This window comes from Mercenaria mercenaria, chromosome 7 (assembly GCF_021730395.1).
Source record: "Mercenaria mercenaria strain notata chromosome 7, MADL_Memer_1, whole genome shotgun sequence".
In the NCBI taxonomy this organism is placed as follows: domain Eukaryota; kingdom Metazoa; phylum Mollusca; class Bivalvia; order Venerida; family Veneridae; genus Mercenaria; species Mercenaria mercenaria.
This window is the reverse complement of record NC_069367.1, coordinates 85,570,696-85,597,239: the sequence shown is the minus strand read 5'-3', so window position 1 is coordinate 85,597,239 and position 26,544 is coordinate 85,570,696. Positions and strand designations below refer to the sequence as shown.

Here is a 26,544-nt window from a genome sequence, read left to right as displayed (position 1 = left end):
TGGTTTATGCTGCACCTAACCTCACTATTACCCCAACCATGTTCCAAAGTCACAAGACAGTGTAAATAAAAGTAATCCCCGCCGGGTGAAAACCTAACATACGTAAAGGCAACAGAAGGCATGTGATGTAAAACGCAAAAATGCTCTTGTAGATATAATACAAAAATGCAAACCTTAAGAACCTAAAACGCATATACTCAATGCCTTTGCAGAAGACAGAGCAACAAAGAAAACACCCTTAAGGGCCCGACGAAACAAGCCAGAAAATGGAAAAGAAAAGTCAAGAAACGATCTAATTGCTCAACACAGGTGAATCAGCTGATTGACCTCAGAAAAGATCTTGGGAGATATATGAACTTTACAATACAATACACCCTATGATTCAGCTACATATGCACAGTACAATCGCGGTCCTACAAAAAGCCAAGGGACCGGTCGTGTTTTTCGTAATATCGCATTTTCGTTCGAGCGCAGCATAGGAAATTTCGTTTTGAGACACTGTAATATCTATATGTTGTAACAACTACTCAAATGTACACTTCATGATATCTACACATGGGAGTACATGTATACCAGTATTATAATGTATATCTGGTTGGGTTTAATACAAAAAAAAAATCGAATTCGAATATGAAGACTAAAAGTATCTGGACTGTAAAACTTAATGAGGGTGGGACTTTTTTCTGTCAATATTTATATACTATACCTAATACATAAATGCAAAATGCATACATATAACATATACAGGAACGCGTAAATTATCTATTTCGAGTCAGCTGTCCTTCCAGATAACCTTGACCCTTCATTAAATTGCTCGGAACAATAAAATGACAATTTACAGACGAGGACGATCGTTACTTAAATATTTATTCTTATCTCCTTATGTTGTGATTGTATGAGACTTGTAGATATTTAAGCATGTGTGACTAGTGTACCATCCGATCCGATAATTATAGTCAGTATAATATCGTGAAACTTGTGTAAAGTGTACAGCGTGTGTGTTTTTCATTTAATTTGTAAGTTTTTTTACATTTTAATAACTGTTTACGCCCAGGTAATGAACAGTGACACCTTTTACTCTTAAGCGTTTTTCACGCTTCATCATGACGACCGTTCAGTCAACATCGCACCGCATTAAAAGCAGCAGGTGTGAAAACTAATCCGGTACAGATTTTTGTAAAATTGCAACTCAAAGACCCTGAAAACAGGCTGTAAGGGTATAACAATACATTCGGAGCGCATTTTCGTAAAATTGCATTTTCTTAAAACTTAAAACTGCGACGTTGTAACATAGACATAAGAAGATCGTAGCTATTCAGAAATGTCTGTGATTCTCGACACGGACCCAAATGCTTTTGCCTTACTTTTAGTCTGAAGAAGGAAAATCTACATACTAGTCTAAAAGGGTTAACAACAAGTAGTTCAGAACCATCTGAGTAAAGTCACATATTGGCGGACCAGTTCTTACTTAAGAAATCCTTAGTGGTATACTTCATTGCGAATATTTATGACATTTTGGTAGAAACGCATTAATATATATTACTAGAATTCCATTTAATTATGAAAAGTAGTTCCAAGTCCAAGCATTTCAATTTCTATTTCAGGAAAAATGTCTCGAAAATGCATGGTCCATAGCTGTCTCGCCATTTTATGTCAGTTTTAAAATTCTTCGTATTTATAATTAATATATATTTATATCATATAGGTTTTTTAATTGGTAAACAAAATCCATATGCTAATATAGGTGCTAGTGTAAATACGTTCTGTCGCCGCCAAATAGTACAATAAATTTTACTCTTTTTAACAGCTGGCTTGTTCGACATGCTAAACGTGGACATCTAGTTTGTTATTACTGTTACTGAGGTTATTCATGCTTATTTTATACAGTTAAACATATGCACTGTAAGATTTAAATATCTGTTTAATATTTTAGTAAGCTTATTTATATTTATTTATCTTTAGTGAAGCAGCATAAGGGCATGTAATCAACAAGCAAGGCCTCCTGAGCACGCAATGGCCAAAATTATATGAAAGCATTGAGACCTTGGGTAGGAGCCATTTTGTCCCAGAGTTTAGAAAATGTAATATTGGTAGAGAACCATATCATATCATTATGCCAGGTTTGTTGAGCGCCCTTTTCATATGAAATATATGTTCAAGGGCGCTTTTCAATTAAACATATAACATATCGCGGATATGTTTGTTGAAAAACAACAACAAAAAAAACAACATAATATATTTAATCATAAAACTGAAACTGAAACTGAATAATTTGATCAAACGCCTATTTTATAAATAACATATTCAATGGCGTTGTACATTCTAGCATAAAACTGCTGTTATTGTCACATTTCGGGGGTGTTTTAACAGGACAGAAAACGTGTGTTAACAGAGATATTCTCGCGCTCACGTGCTGTTATAACACCTTTTTATATATGCGAGTTCCGTGGCAAAGCGTAAACGTCATTCGGCCCCAAAACGGATAATTCAAAACGAAATGACGTCAAAGTCAAAAACAGCTCAGACATTCCCGCGCATTTCATGGAAATTTAATGACGTTGAGATAGGATGTATTCATTTATTAGTATTTTTCCGCGTTTTATGCTAGAATAGCGTTAGCGCATGTTCATTTCGTGTTATAACATCTGCAGAATCTCTCGGGATACGTTGGTACCCTCGCCCTACGAGCTCGGGCACCAACCAATCCCTCAGGATTCTGCAGACGTTATAACACGAAAAAACATGCGTTATCCCTACATAATAATAATAAAAGTTATTATAAGAATATCACTAATGACAATCATAATGATTACAGCCTTATTGAACAAACAATCATGACCGCACCCCTCCGCTTGAGGTCATTTTACCCCTATTGCCAATACCAGTGCTTAAAGCATCTGGTACGCCAAGACGAGCTGAATATAGAGGTTCAAATCCCCCGGTTAATGGTGCCATTATATACTGTACCAGAAAGAAATACCACACACTTCAAGTGAAACTCAAGTCTTGCAGAAACACACAAGTAAAGAATGTTATTACCCTTAAAATATGACATGATGAAATAAAAGATGAATTGCCAATTTAGCTAATAACATGATGAATTGTACAGAAAGAAGACTGCGTCAGCGACGAATGACTTGCCGTAGTTCTGTATCACCAAAATAACAATAGCATATTAATTATGGATAGAAACAGTCACAGTTGGAGTTGGTATATATGTGTTGTAGAAAATTCTGAAAAGATGTATTTTGAGAGCTCTTTTGAATTAATTTAGAGAATCTTTTCTGAGATTGTCAGAGAGAGAATTTCATAATTTTGCGGCGGCAACTCTGAAACTTCTATCACCGTAGGAAACCAGTCGGCTTTTTTGTAGCACTAGTGTTGTTGCTGCACTTGCTGATCTCAGACTTCTAGTTGGCACGTACACCTCCAGTATAAGTTTCTCATATACACCGGCGACTGTCAATGCAAGGCCTTGAATGTTTGAAAGAGAATTTTGTGTTTGATTCTATCTTGTAGTTGAAGCCAATGCAGATCTCTAAAGATTGGTGCTATATGTTCAAAGCGGGTTGTTTTCGTAATAAGACGTGCAACTGTTTGAACATTTTGCAGTTTGCTCGTTGTTGATTTTGGAACGCCATACAATAGAGCATTGCAGTAATCTGAACGTGAGGTTACAAGCGAGTTTATAAGGGTTTTGGTGGCATCAGTTGTCCAATATGCTCGAATGTGTCCAATTTGTCGTATTTGGCCAAAGCAAGTTCCAGTCACAGAATTAACATGAAGGTCCATGTGCATGTTCAAATCCAACGTAGCACCAAGGTTTCAAATAGTTTTTTTTGTGGCACACCTGCGTTACTGCTATAGTGGTTTAAGAAATGTTCATTTTAGATCATAATATTGACAAAAGTTATCAAAAAATAATAGGTAGGGTAGATTTCCCGGAAGCACAGAGCTCCAAAAACACTGCCTCTGAGCCACGCATATTATGCAAAAGAAGGCCCACAACAAAAAGAAGCTGTAACAGAAAAATACCATAGACGAGTTGCTTCAAACATGCAACAAGTACATAAAAAGTTAAGTCAAATATAGATAGAGGGGTCGTGGAGGAAGTAAAATAATGGGGAGGGTGTGGGGTTGGAAAAATATTGAAGGAGAAAGAAGGATGAATATATAAAGGAAATGCTACGTACCTTAATAACGCCCACACTACAACGTAAACCACAAAAACGCAAACAGTCATGCGCTAAAATCAAACATACAACTCCATCCAACTAAATAACATAGAGAAACAAACAATTAACACAGGAAAACAACAGCACAATCTCACAAACACACCCATATAAGCAGGAAAAAGCAACCGTGGACCGTCCCAGGGCTAACTATAGCCAGAATAGGCAGCCACGAAAACTTTAGTAAAAGTGGGGAGGGGATTTAAAAAGTAGTGCGAATGCAAGGCAAAAGGGACAACAGGGGGAGCAAGAAGAAGGACAAAAACGATTACAACAAACAAGAAAACATACGCAAAAGACAACACAAGACAGGCAGAAAACCAGTTAAAAATAGGGGCACCGCCTTGGAACGGTCGGAAACCTATATAAAGGAAGGAAACTGCTGGTTTAAACGCGTTTAGGGCAAGCCAACCTCGCACTTACCCTATTTCCAACAAGTAAGACCGCACTATGTAAATAAAAACAACAGGCTGAGAAAGGCTCTAACATATGTGCAAAAATAACAATTTAATAAAGTAAAACATAACATTAACGTAAATCTAAAGTATTATTACACCAATGTACTCAAAAACTTGTCTGAAGTCAGAGCACCAAGAGCCATAAATCAACTCCCTCCGTCCATTGTATGTAAGATTTAGGATGAAAGCATCATGGAGTCCTACACTTATTATTCCTTATTATTCATGGCACCATCAAATAGAAAGGCGTAGCGATTAACTGTAGAGGGGTCAATCACTAAACATGCACTATGCTTCACGATTTTCGCATCGTATCCTCTTTTGATAAACTTTTTAACACATTTTACAAATAATTGATTAAAATAAGGACTATGTTTAATTTTCCGAATTTTATAAACTACATTACCATAGTATTCCGGGTGTATAAATCCAACTTTTCAACGTGTTTTAAGGTTGGTATTGTATTTTTCTAACAGCCCCGACGATCTGTAGTAAAATGTAATAAAAGTTTTCCGTAGCTTATGATAATAGTACCCTGTTATAACAAATTCTTGGTGATATAAAGACTTCTGTCATTAAAATCATCTTTCTTTTAACACGCTCTTGCTAACCGTGTAAGTTGTGAAATATAGACTCCGTATCATGTTGCTCGAGGGACATCTCCATCAAGGTGAGGGAAGCTGACAATTTCAAAATTAAAATCGTTCCTTTTACATATTATTTTGTTTCCGTATAATTATTCATAATTGTTAAATCTAAACCCAAAAATGACGCTTCTAAATCTGAAGATTTAGCCTCGTTAAGCTGTAACTCATTAGGGTAAATATATTTCACCATTTTACCAGTTCTGAAAAATGTAGGTTGTCTATATTTGAAATATCATCAAGATAACTTGAGGGCCAGTTAAAAGCTTCAATTATTCAAATTGTGTTTCAGTGGATAAACTAAGCATGAAATCTCGTTCATAACAGTATAAGAACAAATCAGCAAACCTACTAACATCTAAAGACATAACTAAACTTTCACTGACCATAATACCTCAACCCGGATTATTATGTGCTCAGGTGAGCTTGTTTGATTGTAGATAAGATGGCCATATACAGCTTAACTAAAGAGAAGTAAATACAAGTATGCTTACTAAAGAAACAAATATTTTAAAAAATAAAACCGTGGAAACTTCACAGGTCGCTCAACACGACAAAAGCAAAAATATTGCAGGCTCGGTTTGATTGAACCTGTTCATCCACTGAAAATCAATTTATGCACCAATTTTACAGTGAAGATCTGCATATGTTTAAGTGAATACAATAAACATGAAATGTGCTTCGTATGCCCACGTGCAACATGTCTAGCTTGCCAGCTATCCCTAAGGCCAGTAATAAAAAAGTTACAATATAAGCATTGTATAGTATTGAGAAGTGTGAAATGTGAAATGTATATTTCTCATTTCTCACATCCCACTACTTGATTTTGTTATCGAAATCGTGAAACGAGAATGTGAACTTCACATTTCACACTTCTCATTTCTCATTTCACGATTTCGATACCAAAGTTGATAAATGCAAAGTGAAAAAAATGTGAATTTCATATTTCTCACTTCTAAATTCTTAATTTCGATATGTTTTATTGTGTTAATTGAGAAATGAAAAATAGGAAATGGAAATACTGAAATATGAAGTCACCACCGGGCTTTCCTAGAAGTATCTGAAGCACCTGCGTTACTGCAGATCTTTTGGCTCCTGCGTTATCGATCAGTTCGGTCATGAATCAGCATGTATTGGTCTAATTCACCATTTAAAGTACAAATATGTTTTATGAATGCATCAGTGACATCATGTAATAGGTATTATTCAATTCGTATGTATGTCAGGAAACGAACTGGAAAGAAGGTTTTCTCTGTCACGGCATTGTTTACCAGCTATTTTCGAATGGTATTCCAGAGTGATTAAAAATTGCTACATTTGCTGGAAAACAAATAGCAACGGGTATTCTACCATGTTCGGAGCACATCTTGCGCTGTATGCCTACATTGACAATAATTTCTAAATAACAAAAAAATATAATTTGCGTGCACCAATTCCGCTACATTTGATAAGAGACCATGCAAAACTGATCCGATTTGGATCTTCAGACTTTTAAGTTAATGTAAAAAAGCAATACACTTTACAGCATGTAATTTTATTATCGTGTTGAGGAAATTATTGTAGCATAATTATACTTCATTTTACTTGGGTTTTTCCTTTAGCAACATTTTTGTTTTTGTTGTGTTGAGCGACCTGTGGAGTTTCCACGTTTTCTATTTTGACTTTGAAAGAGGGGGTAAGAATGAGGCTTTGCCACTGATCTTTCCAGGGCGGAGCACCACTGTGTTACTTTATATGTTCGTTTCGTACTGGGGAGTTTGTTTTGTGCGAAAGTGCGTGTGTTGGACGTGTGCGAGCCCTCGAGCTGTGGTTTTAGGAGACTACGATTTTGGAATATGGCTTTTCCCGATTGATGTTTATCTTTGTTTATTTTTTGTTGTGTTTTGACCAAACGAAATATCTACCAGAGACAATGTATATATATGAAAATACAAATAAGTCATACAAAGCACTTGCTTTTTCAGACGATATGATTACGTTCTACCTCATACAAGGGTAAACAGAGATATGCGCATGAACATGAACGATATTGAAAAGTCTAGTCATCGATTTATTCGACCTCTTGTCATGGTGGTTAGGTTATTATGACTTTTCAACGTTATAGTACAGTTAATTTTTTTGTTGTTGCTGTAAATAGTGTACATTTTTTAGTGAACACAATCTCACAACATAATGTGCTTTATAAAGTATAATAGAGACCAATTATTGAAATTGGGAAACATACCCAGAAGGTTTTCACGACCAGACAAAGAAACATTGAAAATTCTAAAGGATTATGATATTTTGATGTACAGATCTGCCAGAGGTGGTAATAATATCAACTTACACGTAATTGGGATATCAATCAAGGGATTAAACTGGACAATATTAGAACATTACCTGAGGCAATTTCAACTGTAATATCAACAGATAGACCAAAGCACAAGAACAATATCAACAAAGAAGTGCTTGATTAGAAAAGAACAATGAATTTATCCCACATAAAATATGTAACTCAAACAATAGTTAAAGGCCAGAAAAATATAAAAAATTGTTGCATTAACCCAAGATCCTTGAAAAACAAAACGACAGCCTTCTGTGACTTTATTGTCTCGAATGATCTAGATCTTATTGCTGTGACTGAGACATGGTTAGGCACCTCCATCGATAAAGCATGTCTAGGTGAACTGTTACCTGATGGGTACAAAATCAAGCATGTGCCACGCCTTGGTAGTAGGCGTGGAGGTGGGGTGGCCCTAATTTATAGATCGGTGATAGATGTAAAAATAGTCTCTTCAACTAGTGACAATACTTTTTCAACATTTGAACATATTGAGTGTTATGTTAGTATCAACAACTACACATTGCTCATGGCCGTTATTTACAGACCTCCTCCATCAAAGAAAAATGGTCTGAATACAAATGATTTTCTGGATACCGAGTGGCCAGATTTCTTATCAAAATACGCCGCAGTTGACAAGAATATCATCATAACTGGCGATCTGAATTTTCATTTAGACATTCCTTCTGATCGTGACACCATCAGATTTAACAGTGTGTTGCAATCTTGTGGCATGTATCAACATGTGAAAGGGCCCACCCACGTCCACGGTCATACCCTAGACGTGGTCATCACCAGAGACATAGATAAAACAGTATCGGCAGTAGTAGTGACTGATCCTGGGCTATCAGATAGCTCTGGAAAAATAGCCAAGGACCATTTCGCGGTAATGTTTAATGCACTTGCCGCGAAACCCCCTCCGGTAAAGAGAACTGTGACATACAGGAAACTCCGTTCGATTGACGTTGATACGTTCGAAGCTGATATTCTATCATCCGATCTTTTGAATTTGTCACAGAGTACATCAGATGCAGAAACTCTCGTCTCATTATACAACAGTGAACTTTCAGCTTTAATTGACAATCATGCGCCTTTGTGTTCAAAAACCATCACATTAAGACCATCTTGTCCCTGGCTCTCAGAGGAGCTCCACGACGCCAAACATTTGAAACGTAAACTAGAACGTAAATGGCAGACTTCAGGACTCGCCGTTTACCACTTAATGTATAGGAACCAATGCGCAATCGTTAACAAAATGTTAAAAAAGGCAAGAACTGATTATTACTCAGAGAAAATAGAATCAAGTAAACGAGACAAAAAAGCTTGTTCAAAATAACGAAACATTTATTGAACGGTCCAAGTGAAGCAGCACTTCCATCAGGCAAGAACCCAGAACTACTTGCACAGGAGTTCAGCGATTTCTTCATAGATAAAATAGAAAAAATCAGAACTAATATTGCATCCCAGGATCAGAATGAATCATTTACTCCAGAAGACGGACGCATATCACTACATGTATGTGATACCGCGCGTTTGACTAGTTTCAGACAAGCAACAGAGGAGGAGGTGAAAAAGCTTGTTCAAACGTCAGCTAATAAGTCATGTGAATTAGATCCTCTTCCTACATGGCTCTTGAAATCTTGTATAAACGAACTTCTCCCAATATTGACGAAAATTGTTAACATCTCTCTAGAAAGTGCAATCGTGCCAGAATCATTTAAAACATCCCGAATAAGAACATTGTTAAAAAAGACAAGTCTTGACCAAAACACACTCAGGAATTACAGGCCTGTTTCCAATCTGCCATTCCTCTCAAACATCCTTGAAAAAGTGGTAAACAGAAGAATTGAGGAACATTTGACGAACAATCAATTACATGAAATAAACCAGTCAGCATCCAGAAAATTTCATTCAACTGAAACCGCATTGTTAAAAGTTCAGAACGACATTCTCGAATCCCTTGACAAAGGTGACGTCACAGTACTTGTGATGTTGGAACTGTCGGCTGCATTCGACACCATTGACCATAACACCCTTCTTCACAGACTCGAATTTAATTTTGGATTCACCGATAAACCCCTTCAATGGGTGGCATCATATCTAACAGACCGCTACCAAACAGTATGCATCGATGGCAAACTCTCTGAACAAGTCCTTATGAAATTCAGTGTTCCTCAAGGATCTGTTCTAGGCCCAAAATTCTACACGATGTACACAAAGCCAGTCGGGTCCATCTGTAGAAACCACGGTCTAAACCACCACTTTTATGCAGATGACTCCCAACTCTATATATCGTTTAAACCAGTTGACCAAGCATCAAAGGCGGCCACAATCACACGAGTTGAACAATGCCTAAAAGAAATCATCTCATGGATGAATTCGAACATGTTAAAATTGAATGCAGACAAAACTGAAGTTATTCTTTTTTCGAGTCAAAAACACTCGAAACATATTGAAAATCTAGAACTGAAAGTTGGCGAATCGAGCATAAGACCATCAAAAACTGTTCGAAACCTTGGTGCTACGCTTGATTCGAACATGCACATGGACCATCATGTTAATTCTGTGACTCGAACATGCTACGGCCAAATACGACACGTTGGTCATATTCGACCATTTTTGACAACTGAAGCCACAAAAACCCTGATAAATTCGCTTGTGACCTCACGATTAGATTACTGCAATGCTCTTTTGTACGGCGTGCCAAAATCAACAACGAGCAAACTGCAAAATGTCCAAAACACAGCTGCACGTCTTATTACGAAAACAACCCGTTTTGAACATATAACACCAATCCTTAAAGATCTTCATTGGTTTCAAATACAAGATAGAATCAAATACAAAATTCTCATTCAAACATTCAAGGCCTTGCATGGACAGTCGCCGATGTATATGAGAGACTTACTGGAGGTGTACGTGCCAACTAGAAATCTGAGGTCAGCAAATGCAGCAACAACCGTTGTGCCACAAAAAAGTCGACTGGTTACATACGGGGATAGAAGTTTCAGGGTTGCCGCCGCAAAACTATGGAACTCTCTCCCTGACAATCTCAGACAAGATTCATCACTTAATTCATTCAAAAGAGCTCTCAAAACACACCTCTTCAAAATTTTCTACAACACAGAGATACCAACTGTGACTGTTTCTACTTATAATAAATATGCCACTGTTATTTTTGTAATACAGAACTACAGCAAGTCATTCGTCGCTGACGACGATCTCTTAACTGTACAATTCATCATGTAATGAACTAAATTGACAATCCATCTTTTATTTCATCATGTCACATTTTAATGGTTATGACGTTCTATGTGTGTGTTTTTCGCAAGACTTGAGTTTCACTTGAAATGTGTGGTATTTCTATCTAAAACAGTACATGATGGCACCATTTACCAGGAGGTTGAACCACTATATGCAGCCCGTCTGGGCGTACCAGGTGTTTAAAGGTATTGGTATATAGGGGTAAAACGACCTCAGGGGTGGGGGTGAGGTCATGGCTGTTTGTTACAATAAGGCTGTAAATATTATCATTGTTCATTTATGATATTGTTGTAATAACTATTATTTTTTATTATTATGTACAACGCCATTGAAAATATCATTTATAAAAAGGCGTTTAATCAAATTGTTCAGTTTCAGTTTTGTGATTGCATATGTCATGTTTTGTTATTTTCCTACATATCTGCGATGTGTCACATGTTTAATTGTAAAGCGCCTTTGAAGGTATATTACATATGAAAAGGGCGCTCAACAAATCTGGTATAATAATAATAATAATAATCATAATAAACGGTGTGCGGCGATGGCCCACCTTATAACTCATTCTAATAATTTTAATATAGAATGTCGTCGCCTTAAACTTTGACACTTTTACTGTTGAAGTTGCTTCGCCTTTGTTAGTGGCTATAAAGCCGATAAATATATCTCGAGTACAGCCCATAATAAAAGCATATTACCTGCCACTTAACTCCTGTTCGCATTTGCTTAGGGTATTTGTGTAGTTAGTCCATGAACGCCCAATGCTAACCCAATGTTTACATGATATGTTTCGACCATGTGGTTTCGCGCAAAACCATGGCATTGTTTTATTCCAGTAGGAGAAATTGCATATAATGTCTGTTTCTGACTTTTTTTCCAGCATGACTTTATTTGGGTTACACATCGATGTCCCGAAAACATTTAGATTGTGAAAAGCCACCTCTATGTCGGAGAAATCCTAAAATAAAGCATTATCTATATAACTTAATATATATGTGTGTGCAATTCTATAATTTTGTGCATAAGCAAATATCAATATATTTAGTTTGAAAAAGGTAGATACATTTAGCATCATATACATGACATGTTCATTAAAATATTAAAACTTATTTATCAACTGTAACAAATATAAACATGAGTTACGGAACATGTCAGCTGCATCAGTAGCCTGTACTTGTAAAATCTTCCCTCTCCTAAAACACAGATAAATTTGCCAGGACCCTAGGCTATTGTTGTGGCAGATGGTAACAATTTCTTGTTACAGTAAATACAAGTAACAGAAAGACAAACCAGCAACTTGTAACAATAACAAAATTTTATTCATGAAGTTGAGTAAAATTACAAATACCATTAAAATTGACAAAGAGCAGTAAAATCTAATCTTATATGTAAAAATAGTCCAAATTCTGTCCAAGTCAAATTAAAATTCAGTTAAAATAAAGTCCATAATGTTTCACGCAGTTCAAAAGTAACATCCCACATTTATAATTCTTCTCTTCCAAATCCAGACTTTTTATCCTTCAAATAATCCTTAAAAACATTAAATATCAAAACTGGTTATAATTTGTTTTTAAGAAATATAGGAAAGTTTCATCAATATCTACAGTCTAGATTGTTAGGTTCTTTTTTAATCTAAAACATCTGACTGTTTATTTATCATGGAAAATTCCAGAATTTTCATGTAACACTAAAAGGAAATATCAAGGTCAATCTTTTCTAAAAATACTGACATACACTGTTTATCAACAATTATTACGCAATAGAATAATCTGGAAATAAGAAGAATTTTATAGTAAATACAGAATGATATCTAAAAACAAGGTCAGTAAACAATGTTTTGCCTCAGGGGTAAAACAACACCACAAATAAAAAACAACCTAAAGAAAAAGAAGTTTAATAAAACTTTCTTTTCATTTTATAAGATATAATACAAATAAAACATATATAATGCATGGTAAAGAAATGTATCTTTTTTTTTCAAATATAACAAATATACTTTACATATCATTTTTTTTTACAATTATTACACATATATTACACGCTATATAACAATGTTTATAACATATAAAATCCTTGGTTCAAATCCTTGATAGGGCATCTGCTATAAGATTATCTTTTCCCTTGATGTGCTGAATATCCTAGTTATAATTTTGGAGTAAAAAGCTCCATCTAAGCAATCTCTGTTTTTTTTTTATTTTATTTTGTTAATGAAAGTGAGAATATTGTGGTCACTGAAAACAACTGTAGGGTATGTGGTTGCACTTAAGCATACCTCAAAGTGCTGAGTAGCAAAAAAAGAGCTAGACACTCCTTTTAGTCTGTGCCGAAATGTCCGAAAAAAGAGTTTGTGATTTCTTTTGCTATATTTTACGAAGTTTAGTTTTTTTGAAAGTTTAAATACCAAACCTCTCAAAATCCATTGGTAACATTTTTATCATTATTATTTTGGCGGTTATCTTGATTTCAAAATGGCCGCCTCAAATTATGCTATTTTCCATTTTCTTACCAATTTAATTTCTCTTAAATGTACTGTATGCACTCTGTATGTTGCATAAATGCTAGACTGTATTAATCAAGTTTAAATGGAACATTTAATTATATCTTGTGTTTTTAAAGTGGAGTATTTTGTGCTTAAAGGGAGAGAATTCGCTTGTAATGTTATAAATTTAGTATAATTTGGAATATCTTCAAAATACAGATATGATATGAACAAAATACATTTCGTTATACAAAATATGTCTAAATCATCCGTACTGTAAGTATTGTACATTAAATTAAATCTTACAATTGAAAGCATAGCTATTACCTGTTAAAGACAAAGTAAAGGGAGGTAAAAAGCAAAAAGGTGTATTGGCTTCTTAGCATCCTATAATATTGAAATTATTCAATTATCGGCAAAGCGGTTGCATTTATTACATTAAATAAGTCAAGGTTCTGTTATTATCAGTACTTATCATTTTGGTTTCATAAAATAGATAATTACAAAATGTGATAACTACATCAACTATATTCAGATATTTTAGAATGAACATTCAAACTGTACCAATTTTTCTCCATTTGGAACTGCAGTTTTGATATACAATGCTTTTGTATAAAACTTTTAACTTGAATAAAAATACCGTGGAGTAATTTTAAGATAAATTATTGTTACAATTATCAAACGTTCATTTTGTGGTGTGGCTGTCTCAGAGCAATGCATACTTGAGTGGTTAAAAAGCCTTCTTTTGCCATTCAACGCTGGCCATTGCCTTTCAAATCACATTTTTATCAAGTAAAACAACGTTGCCATATTCCTAAACTGTTTTGGTGGGATATAAGTCCTAAAATTAAAACTTCATTGCCCATTTCTTGAAGACACTCTTATGATATAGGTTTAAAGTTTTACATCACATTGACACAGTGCAGGGTGAATGAAAACTTTCTATCTGTAATTGTTGAGGAAGACTCATGTGCCCTTCTGAGCATTATTTCGGGCATAATGTGGGCACCTGGTTGAACCACTGTCCTTCCACAAGCAAGCTGGATGACTCACATGAATACCAAAGCAGGGCTCGAACCCTAAGAGACTATGATCTAGTGATTTGATACAACATATTTCACTACTTGGCTTCAGAGATACATTGCTGACTGTATTAGATGACCTGTTAGATTGTCAAAAAAAAAAAAAAGTACTGAATAGAACATTTACATTTCGGTGCAATGTAATGTGTTATTCAATGAGTGAAATATGATTTTTTTTAAAACATAAGCTTCTATGCAAGTAGAAAGGTATTTCTCTTGCTTCTTGCGTTAATGGTTTCCAGTTTTTAATACATGTAGTAAATTATTTACATGTAACTGGGTATTTAAGTTGTATGTCAATAACATCCTTTTAAAATGTAGAAAAAGTTCAAAATTAACTGGACAAAGATTAATTAAATATGATTTCAAAAGAGGACCAAAAGCGTTGATTTTGTAAGAATAAAAGTAAGTACCAATTAAAACTCGGTGATGCTCAGCCAGAGTCATTTTAACTAGGAATGACAATATTTATACATATCAGCATGTGTAGTAAAACATTTCCTAATCTCATGAATTTCATACAATGCTAAAGACACCTTATCGATGTGGTTGCTTTCCATTTCTTGATCCCACAAGAGGTCAAGGAATTAAAGGCACTTTAGTTTTGTTCTGTGGCATTTTCTTTTGTATATTCAACTCTAGTCTCATCAGATAGTCGACATTCAAGGCAATTGTTAAACCAAACTAGTGAAACAATATGGAAATTAGATTTGAGGATTAATTCCCCAACAAGCTTACTAAGGTCTAACAATGTTATATTACTGCCATATCTTCAGTTGGCAAGCCATTAAACTTACTTTGTTGAAGAAATGTTTACATGTATTTAATTAAGAGGTAGCGCTCAAAAATGCATTTTTTCTTCAAAAAATGTTACAATAAGGCATTGTTAAGGACTCATTCGTTGGGTGATTGTAAAACTTTAGGTCCCTTTTTGCAACTGTTAGTATTCAGTTGTCTGAAGACATTGGATTAAATAAGACTGAACTCAACAGATCCCGAAAGAAAACAGTCAGTCATATCAAATGTTTCAGTGTGTGAAAAATATATCATTTTGTAGTTACACTGCATTGCATGTATTTATTTACAGTTTGAACTGATACCTTCCATAGCACAGCAATGGATTTCTAATTCATATAGATGTCTGGGACTATAATAGTTAAAGTTAGAAAGAAAGAATTATGAAATACAGCGAGTGTGTGAGGGAAAAGGGTGGGATGGACTTCGCCATATTTCATGCAGATGTGCTTAATATCTATATATATCCAAATGTAGATGCACACATGTTACACTAACAAGTTGATATGCTGAAATTTGGCTATTATCAATGTTTGTTTGTGTAAAGCTGCAGAAATTTATTAAAGTCATATCTTACTATTATTCTTAAACTAAATAAATTCAACACCAGTTTGAAGTTGTTCTTCCATTTTCAATTGTATTATATTATTCTTAAAGAAATTCAAAACTGCTAATGCTAATTTATATTGCCTTCTACATCAGTATCCCAGTTTATGACACTATCATAGTTTATTTGTAGCAGGCTTCCTGTATTATATTTTGGAAAAGCTGTACTCTAGCTTATATGTAAAGAGTGTTTTAGTTACAATGATGATGTTTAGATAAAACAGAAAATCAGATAACAAATCTAATTTCATCAGCATTATCCATATGTGTGTTTTCTTACACTAGAATAGGTATTCATTGTAGCAGAGACTTTCTTTTTACATCCTGTCAATCAAGATTTAAAAGCACAACCTGTCAATCAAGTTTTATAAATACAATGTTTTTAAATAATATATACTCTGTTTAAGTTGAATGTATTAAGTATTAATTTAAATAAATATACTGTTTCTTTTAAAGAATGACCACTTTTACCATTTGAAAGTTAGATGTATAAAAAAGACGATTTTCTACCTAGAATTGCATTTGAAAATTATGTTTTTCATGTATATAAAATCAATACTTCATTAAAACTTTTAAGAAACCTTATAAACACAATCCTGTACTATTTAGAAATATAAAATTCTATTTATTAATTAGAAAACACAGGTTTATTCGAAGGCTAGATTGAATATATAAGAGAATACTAACGGAAATGCAGCAGCCATTTTGAAATTCAAGATGGCTGCCACAATGATGGCCAAAAAAGAATGTTACCAATGGAATTCTTAAAAAGTATCACATAGGCTTTCATAAAAGCATAACTTTTGAAAATATATCAGAAAATTCACTGGATTACAATTCGCCACAGACTATATCCTATGGTAGAGTAATATCTCTGATGTTTATTGAATTTCTTTGAGAAAAAACCGACAGGATGATTAATCCCAGAGTTGTCTTCTTGTAGCAATACCCCTCCATCACCAACATCACTAGCATCTACTGATAACTTTAAAGTTTTTTTTTTCAAAATTTGGTGCCAAAAGAACAAGTTCACTCGTGAGTATGGCCTTAAAACTTTAAAATGATTTTTGACATTTATCATTTCAGAATGTAAATTGAAAATAAGGTTCAGCAAGAGAAGGAAAATTTGGACAGAATTTTCTGTAATATCCAACCATACCGAGAAAACGCATACATTGTCTTTTATTAGTTGGAAATACATTTATTGGAAAATCAGAGATTGATTAAATCTTAGCATCAATATCTTTTACTTGACCCTGTCCTACAACATGACCTAAACAAGTAACACAAGCTTTACAAATTTCACCTTTTGATAGATTACTTGTCAGCTTTGTTTCACTGACACTATTGAAGAAATCCCTGATGGTCTCTAGATGACTTTCTCAAGTGGCGTAGTGTGTGATGACATCATAAATGTATCCATCACGTCCTTTAAGTCCAGAAATGACTGAATTTACAAGTCGTTGAAATGTTACAGGCGAGTTTTTCATACCGAATGGCATAACTTTTTATTTAAACAATTATGCAAAACATTAAGTACTCAAACTGGTAAAAAAATTGTTTTAAGAAATTCAGGAACGTTTCATCAATATCTACAGTCTAGCTTCTTAGATTCTGTTTTAACCTGAATCATCTGATTATATATTGTATCATGGGAGATTCCAGAATTTTCATGTAACATTACGAAGGAAAGACAATTTTGGAAAAATCAACGATAATCTTTTTTTCTGAAAATAATTAATATACACTGTTTATCAATTATTATTACACAATAGAATATTCTTGAATAAAGGATAATTTTATAGTAAATACAGAATTATATCATAAAACAAGGTTAGTAAACAATGTTGCAATCATTCATCTTAATCACTTCAAATGATAATGGAAAAAAACTTTTAATGTAAAACTGAATTCTGATATTGATTGAAATTCTCCCCAGATGATGATTGTACTGACGTGACCAATTTGTAGTATTCAGTATGTTGGCCAAACTAGGCGATCTTTGAAAATTTGTTTCCGCCAACATTTATACAAAATACGTAGTCGAAACAAGTGTACTACCTTTTTATATGAACATTGTCGTAAATCTGGTCATAGTTTTGAACAGGTTACAAGTCAGTCAGTAGAACAACTCTTTATATTTAATTAAATTCCAACTTAGCATTATGTTTTAACAAAGAAAGGCTCAACGTGTATGCCTTCACGAAATTTAATTGGAAAAAAACCCAAACCAAAACACTCAAAATTTTGCTACTCAGATGCAGGCTATGTCATCACTGGTAATTTTGATATTATCAAAGACAAACGTATTCATAATTTATTTTTAAAGGGCCTAACTACAAACTTCCTTCAAATATTGACTTTGATGCCTCAACACGTGTATCATTGAAGGTTCCATGTTCACCGCCATTTGAACACATCTGCGGATGTCTCTAAATTGCTTTTTGTACTTTTAGCATGTGTAAATGTTGAGTTCTGCTCAACCCGGGGCTAGAGGGCGTGGACGGTAGCATGCATTTCCACTACCGTCCATGAACAGGCTCAATCAAACCGAGCCTGCAACATTTTCGTTTTTGTCGTGTTGAGCGACCTGTGAAGTTTCCACTTTTTTCTATTTGATGCATCTTGTGATCAGATTGCAGAATCCATCGAAACGTTTTGTGCTTGTGCGGTGCGAACGTGAAAATGCTGATCCAAGTGCATTATCGTCTTGGAAACGTAATATCTTTAATATTGTCGATTCCCTTTATAAATTTTATAAAACAAATGAGCACTTACTTCAACCTAAGCCAAATTTCACTTTGTGACATCTGAAAAAGGAAATCCAAGAATTTCATACTGAATATGTATTAGTTTCAGCAGACAAGGCGGCTAAAATATTATCATCATTTGACGCCTACACTATATAAATGTTTTACGAAACGAACTAAATAGTACTAAGACTTCTACACTGATAATTCGTTTGAACAACAGTTAATCACTGATCACATCACTGAAGTTTCCAATTTGAAAGTTTGTATAGATGACCATCGAATTAAACTTTCAACAATAAACTTGATTCCAAAATTACGTAAAAAGCATATATAGCTTGTTAATCGCTAATTCAAGCTCTTGTACCAACTTAAATATTTCCAAGATATTATCATCACGCCTTACTGCTATAAAGGCCTATGTGGAAAGACATTGTGACAAAGTATACGAAAATTCTGGTAGAAACTTATTTTGGTCGGTAAAATATTCTGGCGTAATCCTGAATAAATTTAGAAATAATTATTACAACGTGTTTTCAGTCAGTACATAAGCTTTTTCTACTTTATATACAACTCTACCTCAATAATAAATGAAAAACTAACAGCCCAAATTCAAAAGACTTTTGCGGGGGAAATGCTACTTTCCTCTCTTGCAATTTCGATAAAGGATTTTGGGCCTGTGACGAAGTTGTGAAGCCCTTCCCTTTTTATTGAACAATATTTACGTCAAATTTGGGAATGCAGTTTTCAGACAAGTAATTGGTATTTCCATGGGAACAAATTGTGCTCCCATTGTCACAGATTGTTTTATTGATATGAAAGAGGTTTCTGTTGAGCCTTTCTCCAGATACACAGGCAGACTTTATTATTGCATTTAATAATACATCACGCTATCTCGCTGATATACTTATAATGGATAATCTACTTTTTATCATTTTATCAATAAGTGGAAAATATTTATTCCATTGAGCTGCAGTTAAATAAAACTAACAAGTCGGATAATACATCTTCATTTCTAGATTTACATCTCTCTATTTACGACCATTTTATACATGCCAATAACTTTGACAAGAGGATGATTTTAATTTCAGTATTGTGAATTTCCCCCATCTGGATGGGGATGTACCCCAGGCTACATCTTATGGGGTATATATATCTCATTTAAATCGGTTTACAAGAGCGTGTAGTCATGTTGAGGGTTTCAACGAACGTAACCTATATATTACAAACAAGTTTCTTAAACGGGGCTACCGTAATTATAAATTACGTAAATACTTTTCAAATGTTACTATCGTAATTCAAATTTGATTTTGAAATACAATATCAATTTAAAGACACTTCTGCGAGATGGTATATCAAAACCCGCTTTTTCCACTACCGTCCATGAACAGGCTCAATCAAACCGAGCCTGCAACATCTTCGTTTTTGTCGTGTTGAGCGACCTGTGAAGTTTCCACTTTTTTCTATTTTACATGAATGTGGTTTACAAACTTCGTTAGATTTTGTGTCATGGTAGTCAATAAACGTTTCATTAAAAGAAGTTATGATCCACCTGTCTTGAGACACACCGCATGATACTCTATGATTAGTAGTTCTTAAATCCCACCAGGACTGAGCTATTGTGATTTCCGTCTCCCCTTGTTGCTCTGTGTTCTGCAAAGTCATTGAGTACATGCGTTTTAGGTTCTTTAGGATTGCATTTATATAAATAAATAAATATATATATATATATATCGTAAAATTATAAAATGACTTCACACGCTCGCTTAGTTTTTCTTAAATTTTAATATAAAAGTCACAAACTAGTTTCGCCGTGAATATATATTGACACACTGATGAGCCATTCACGGCGAAACTAGTTTGTGACTTTTATATTAAAATTTAAGAAAAACTAAGCGAGCGTGTGAAGTCATTTTATAATTTTACGATATTTTGTTCCCGTTCCGGGTTCTTTTTTATTTGTTATATATATATATATATATAATATGCTATCTGTTGCCTTTGCGTATGTTAGAATTTTACCTGGCGGGGATAACATTTATTTACACATCTTGTGACTTTGGAGCATGGTTGGGACGAGAGTGAGATTAGGTGCAACATAAACCGGTTTAAAATCCCTAGTGGTGGTTTTGCCACTGACCGTTCCAAGGCGGTGTCCCACTGTGTTCCTATTTTTGTTTTGTCCTTGTGTACATGTATTTATTTTGTGTGCGCGTGTGTGTGGTTTGCGTGTGTTGGTCATTTGAGGGTTTGGGGAAGCTGCAATATTGGAGCGTAGCTTTCCCTGATGGATATTCTTCCTTGTTTTTTTGTTTTTGTTTTTTTTGTTTTTGCCTCAGGGAGAAAACAATAAAACACATATACATAACACTATGAAAATGTGAAAATTATTGTCCAGCGGGTAAAACAAAAGATATTAACTTTCAAATACCTTAACCCCTATATTTTGAAAAACTGCATGCGAAATCGTATTTTTTTCAAGATGGTGTCCAATATGTCGCCGGTCCGGCTTTACGAAGATTAATGTCTTTGTATCAATTAAGAATTTTTTTAATAACTAAATATTTCCGTAGGAAACAATATTGGTGTATACAATGTATATTATAAATTATTTCATCTCATTTTTGAATAACTTGTAAAAATGCATTTTGTTTCTTTATTTTCGTAATAAATTAGATCAGGCAATTAGACTTGGACGTTACACTATTTAATTTCACGTAAAACCTGTAAGATGATATTTGTCCCGACCATCTTAACTTGTTGGTGGTATATCAGTATATTTCCTTCTCAAATATTGGAGTCTTAGCTATGTTTTTTATTATAATAAACGAACAGCAAATTAGCTTTTACAAAACGCTAGCCTTCTATTGCTTAGGTTGAAAGATAATTATGAAAGGTGCTGAAGATTAACTTTAAGTTGAAAAAGGTCGTTTTTTTCTTCTAAATTTCGAACGATGAATGCGAAAGAGGTTTAAGTGCATATAAATGAAAATGCATTCACCCCTCGATTTATTCATTGGTTATACAATATATATTGCAAACAGAATTATTATGAAACGTTTAGTACACCACTGGGGAGATATAAAGCTGTTTTTGTGCACCTAACCCCACTCTTTAACTCCAGCAAGTTCTTATCTAACGGGACGGTACAAATAAAAGTAATCCTACCAAGGATATATTTCTACAGGACAGTAGCATCAAATAAAAGCAGTTCGATTCAATTCAAAATGTAAAAGAGGATTGAATCTAAACATGCAGTTTGTCTCAAATAGGTAGGGTCATAAGCTAGTGGAGTTATAAACACTATCATTGTTTTTCTGCAATTAGCCAAACCGATACAACTGTTTGTCATATGTTGAGTTTCTAGCTTTTCATGGCGGAATACGACTGTAGCTGTCCTTGTGATTATTATTACAGACACGGATGGATTTAGAGCTATTAACTTTTCGCAAGTCAGCTGATTGCTTTATACTTAAAATGAAAGCACAACGTTTTATTGCACACACAAAGAGATTATATTCTTTGCATGAATGTCAGCATTGGCAATTCGTGTTAATGTATCCGAATACAAGTGAATTAATGTTTTAAGTTTGTGTCAGAATAATTCGTAGCTGACTGTTGCAAAACGACGTTTAACCAGAAGTTGTAAATATATGTATTGTACACTAGCTATAACAGCAGGGAGAAAAAAGTTTATCTGTATTTACATGTTGCTACATTGTACGGCTTCATGGTGGGGGTAAGAGTGAGGTTAGGTGCACCATTAACCGGTTTAAACTCCCCAGTGGTGGTTTTGCCACTGACCGTTCCAAGGCGGTGCCCCACTGTGTTCCTGTATTTGTTTGTTTCGTCCTTTTGTGTTCATTTTATAGCTCACCTGTCACGTAGTGACAGGGTGAGCTTTTGTGATCGCCCTTCGTCCGTCGTCCGTCCGTCGTCCGTCAACAATTTCTTGTGAACAAGATAGAGACCACATTTTGCAAGCAATTTTGATCAATCTTGTAAAAAACTTGTATTGGCATGATATCTCAGTTCCTTTCGAAAACTGGCCAGATCCCATCATGGGTTCTAGAGCTGTTGCCCCTTAAAGGGCCAGAATTTGTAATTTTTGTGCGTCAACAATATCTTGTCTGCACGATAGTGGTTTCATTTATGATTTTATTTTAACCAAACTTGCACACAACTTGTATCACCATAAGATCTTGGTTCCTTTCTTGAACTGGCCATATCCCATTATGGGTTTCAGAGTTATGGCCCCTGAAGAGCCAAAATGAGCTATTTTGACATTGTCTGCACAATAGCAGTTTTATTTGTGATTTGATATTTACCAAACTTGCATAGAACTTGTATCACCATAAGATCTTAGTTCCTTTCTTGAACTGGCCAGATTCCAGTACGGGTTCAAGAGTTATGGCCCCTGAAAGGGCCAGAATTAGCTATTTTGACCTTGTCTGCACAATAGCAGCTTCATTTATGATTTGAATTTAACCAAACTTGTACAAAACTTGTGTCACCATATGATCTTAGTTCCTTTGTTGAACCAACCAGATCCCATAATGGGTTCCAGAGTTATGGCCCCTGAAAGGGCCAAAATTAGCTTTTCTGACCTTGTCTGCACAATAGCAGCTTCATTTATGATTGGATTTTAACCAAACTTGCACACAACTTGTATCACCACAAGATCTTGGTTTCTTTCTTCAGCTGTCCAGAATTCTTATAGGTTCCAGAGTTATGGCCCCTGATAGGACCAGAATTAGCTATTTTGACCTTGTCTGCACAATAGCAGCTTCATTTATGATTTGAATTTAACCAGACTTGCATAGAACTTGTGTCACCATAAGATCTTGGTTCCTTTATTGAACCAACCAGATCCCGTAATGGGTTCCAGAGTTATGGCCCCTGAAAGGGCCAAAATTAGCTTTTTTGACCTTGTCTGCACAATAGCAACTTCATTTATGATTTGATTTTAATCAAACTTACACACAACTTGTATCACCACAAGATCTTGGTTCCTTTCTTCAACTGGCCAGATTCCGTTACAGGTTCCAGAGTTATGGCCCCTGATAGGACCAGAATTAGCTATTTTGACCTTGTCTACACAATAGCAGCTTCATTTATGATTTCAATTTAATCAAACTTGCACAAAACTTATGTCACCATCAGGTCTTGGTTCCTTTCTTGAACCAGATTCCATTATTGGTTCCAGAGTTATGGCCCCTGAAAGGGCCAAAATTAGCTATTTTGACCTTGTCTGCACAATAGCAGCTTCATTTATGATTTGATTTTAACCAGACTTGCACACAACTTGTATCACCATAAGATCTCGATTCCTTTTTATTCGCCCGAAGGGACATATTATGTTATCGCCTTGGTGTCCGTCTGTCTGTATGTCTGTTGGTTAACAATTTCCCTTCCGCTCTGTAACTCTTGAACTCCTTGAAGGAATTCAAAGAAATCTGACACAAATGTTCACCTCATCGAAACAATGTGCAGAGCGCATGTTTTGGATGGCTCACTTCAAGGTCAAGGTCACACTTAGGGGTCAAAGGTCATATGACTCTGTTTTGTGTGTAATTTGCTCTGCATTTGCGTCGATTGCAGTGCTCTTGTTTTTATGTGGCAGATCCTTTTGTTCACTTACAATATTTTTTTTAATTACTTCCCTTTTATGTTACTATAAATAGCTTATTTAAGAAACTTTTATTATTGGCCGTAGGGAAAAACCCAGACCAATTTTCTGTGGTACAACATGGATTGTACCTCCAATTTTTAGGTGTATTTTGACATATCTGTACCTTGTAAGAATTTTTTTTTTAATTTTGGTTAAATTCTTCCCTTTGTTGTTCCTGTCCTTTGGACTTAGATTTTTTTCTGAGGACTTAGATTTATTTTTAATTTCTTCCCTTTGCTGTTCCTGTCCTTTGGGCTTCATCAGTCAAAATTTTGCTCCTAACCTCCTCTGATGTAATCCTTCAGGCATGAAACTACTGGCCTGATTTGAAAATAATTTTATTTGAAGTAACTTTAAAAAAATTTCAAATATATTTTCTCATAATTCTTTTGATTAATCTTGATTATGATTTTTTAACCTTCTTGTCCTTAAGTGCAATGATAACAGGTGAGCGATATAGGGCCATTTTGGCCGTCTTGTTGTGTATGGTGAGTGTTGTTTGTGTGTGTCTTTGGGGAGGTTGCGTGTTTTGAACGTGGCTTTCCCTGTTGGATATTCTTCCTTGTAATTGTTTTTGTTAAAAAAAAACATAGACAAATATCAAACAGGAAATGCCACGCACCAAAACGCAGCCTCCTCAAAACGAAACCCACAGCACGCAGACGCGTGCACCACACACACATACACACACGCGCGCGCGCGCGCGCGCACACACACACACACACACAAGGCCAACACATTAGGACAAAACGAACAAACAAAGGAACACAGTGTGGCACCGCCTTGGAACGGTCAGTGGCTAAAACACCACCGGGGAGCTTAAAACGGTTTATGGTGAGCAGCCAACCTCACTCTTACCCCCACCATGTTCCAAAGACACGGGACAGTGTAAATAAAAGTAATCTCCTGCAGGTGAATCTCTTACACACGTAATGGAAACAAAAAGACATGGCATGTAAAACACAAAAATGCTCGTGTATAAATATATAAAAAGCAAACCTTAAGAACCAAAACGTATGTACTCAATGCCTTTTCAGAAGACAGAGCAACAAGAGAAACACCCTTAAGGGCCCGACGAAACAGGCCAGAAGACAAATATCAAAACAGTTCAGTCCTGGTAGGATTTAAAAACTGCTTATCATAGAGTCCTCCCCCTCTTCCGTCAGACAAAAATCAAAGAGAGAAATGTAGTGTCCAACTGTAAACGGGTTGAACACTAAACATGCTGTATGTCTGAAAACAGCTGGGTCGTAACCTCTTTTAATAAAACGTTTTATAAATTTACCAAATACATTTGGAAAATTACCATGACCCAAGATCTTACGAAGTATGTAAACCACATCCCCATAAAAACGGGTTTAGAAATACCTATTCGCAGAAGTGTCTTTAAATTACTATTGAATTTTAAAACTAAATCAGAATTACGATAGTATGATTTAGCAAAATATTTACGCAATTTGTAATAACGGTAGCCTTGCTGAAGAAGTTTACTTGTAATATAATGATTATGTTCATTGAAATGCTTGACATGACTACACGCTCTGGCAAACCGACTTAATTCAGAAATATATATCCCATAAGATATAGCCTGAAGTACATCCCCATCCAAATGGGGAACATTTACAATACTAAAATTAAAATCATTCCTCTTGTTATAAATTTTTGTATGTATAATATTGTCATAAATAGAGAGATGTAAATCTAAAAATGAAGCATCAGTATTCGAATTGTTAGTTTTAATTAACTGAAGCTCCCTAGGATAAATAGTACCCGCTATTTGACCAGAAAACGGATTATCCATATTAAGAATATCATCCAGATAGCGTGATGTATTATTAAATGCAGTTATAATATCTGCCAGCGTATCTGTAGAAAAGTCTCTTTCATTACAATATAAAAACAAATCTGCGACAAGGGGTGCACAATTTGTTCCCATGGGAATACAACAACTTGTCTAAAAACCGCATTTCCACACCTGATGTAAATGTTGTTCAATAAAACCTAGTTGATAAAATAATCACTGCAGTATAGAGATAGTCAGAGAGTGGGCAAAATAATTAGGTGTTGACAGGTTCATGAAATTTACACAATTTTATGAGAGTTTATCAATTTTGGTCGCGCTTTAGCGAGAGATAGACGCATGTTATTCATGCAGTATTTTTAATGTTGTTTAAAGTCAATTGGTTGCTCGATTTTTTAAGGAAATAATTGTTTATTGATTTGTTTGTTGGAGATTGGTGGCGTACATT

At 34.9% G+C, this 26,544-nt stretch overlaps 1 protein-coding gene across 2 annotated transcripts in view; it reads right to left on the bottom strand.

Annotated features, from left to right (window-relative positions):
* Positions 1-26,544, bottom strand: part of LOC123543339 (NXPE family member 1-like) — a 146,815-nt gene that overhangs the window by 52,610 nt on the left and 67,661 nt on the right. For both annotated transcript variants that reach the window (XM_045329420.2, XM_045329416.2), the window contains exon 4: positions 11,611-11,870. In XM_045329420.2, the coding sequence (XP_045185355.1) occupies positions 11,611-11,870 (260 nt within the window). The remainder of the gene's footprint in view (positions 1-11,610; positions 11,871-26,544) is intronic.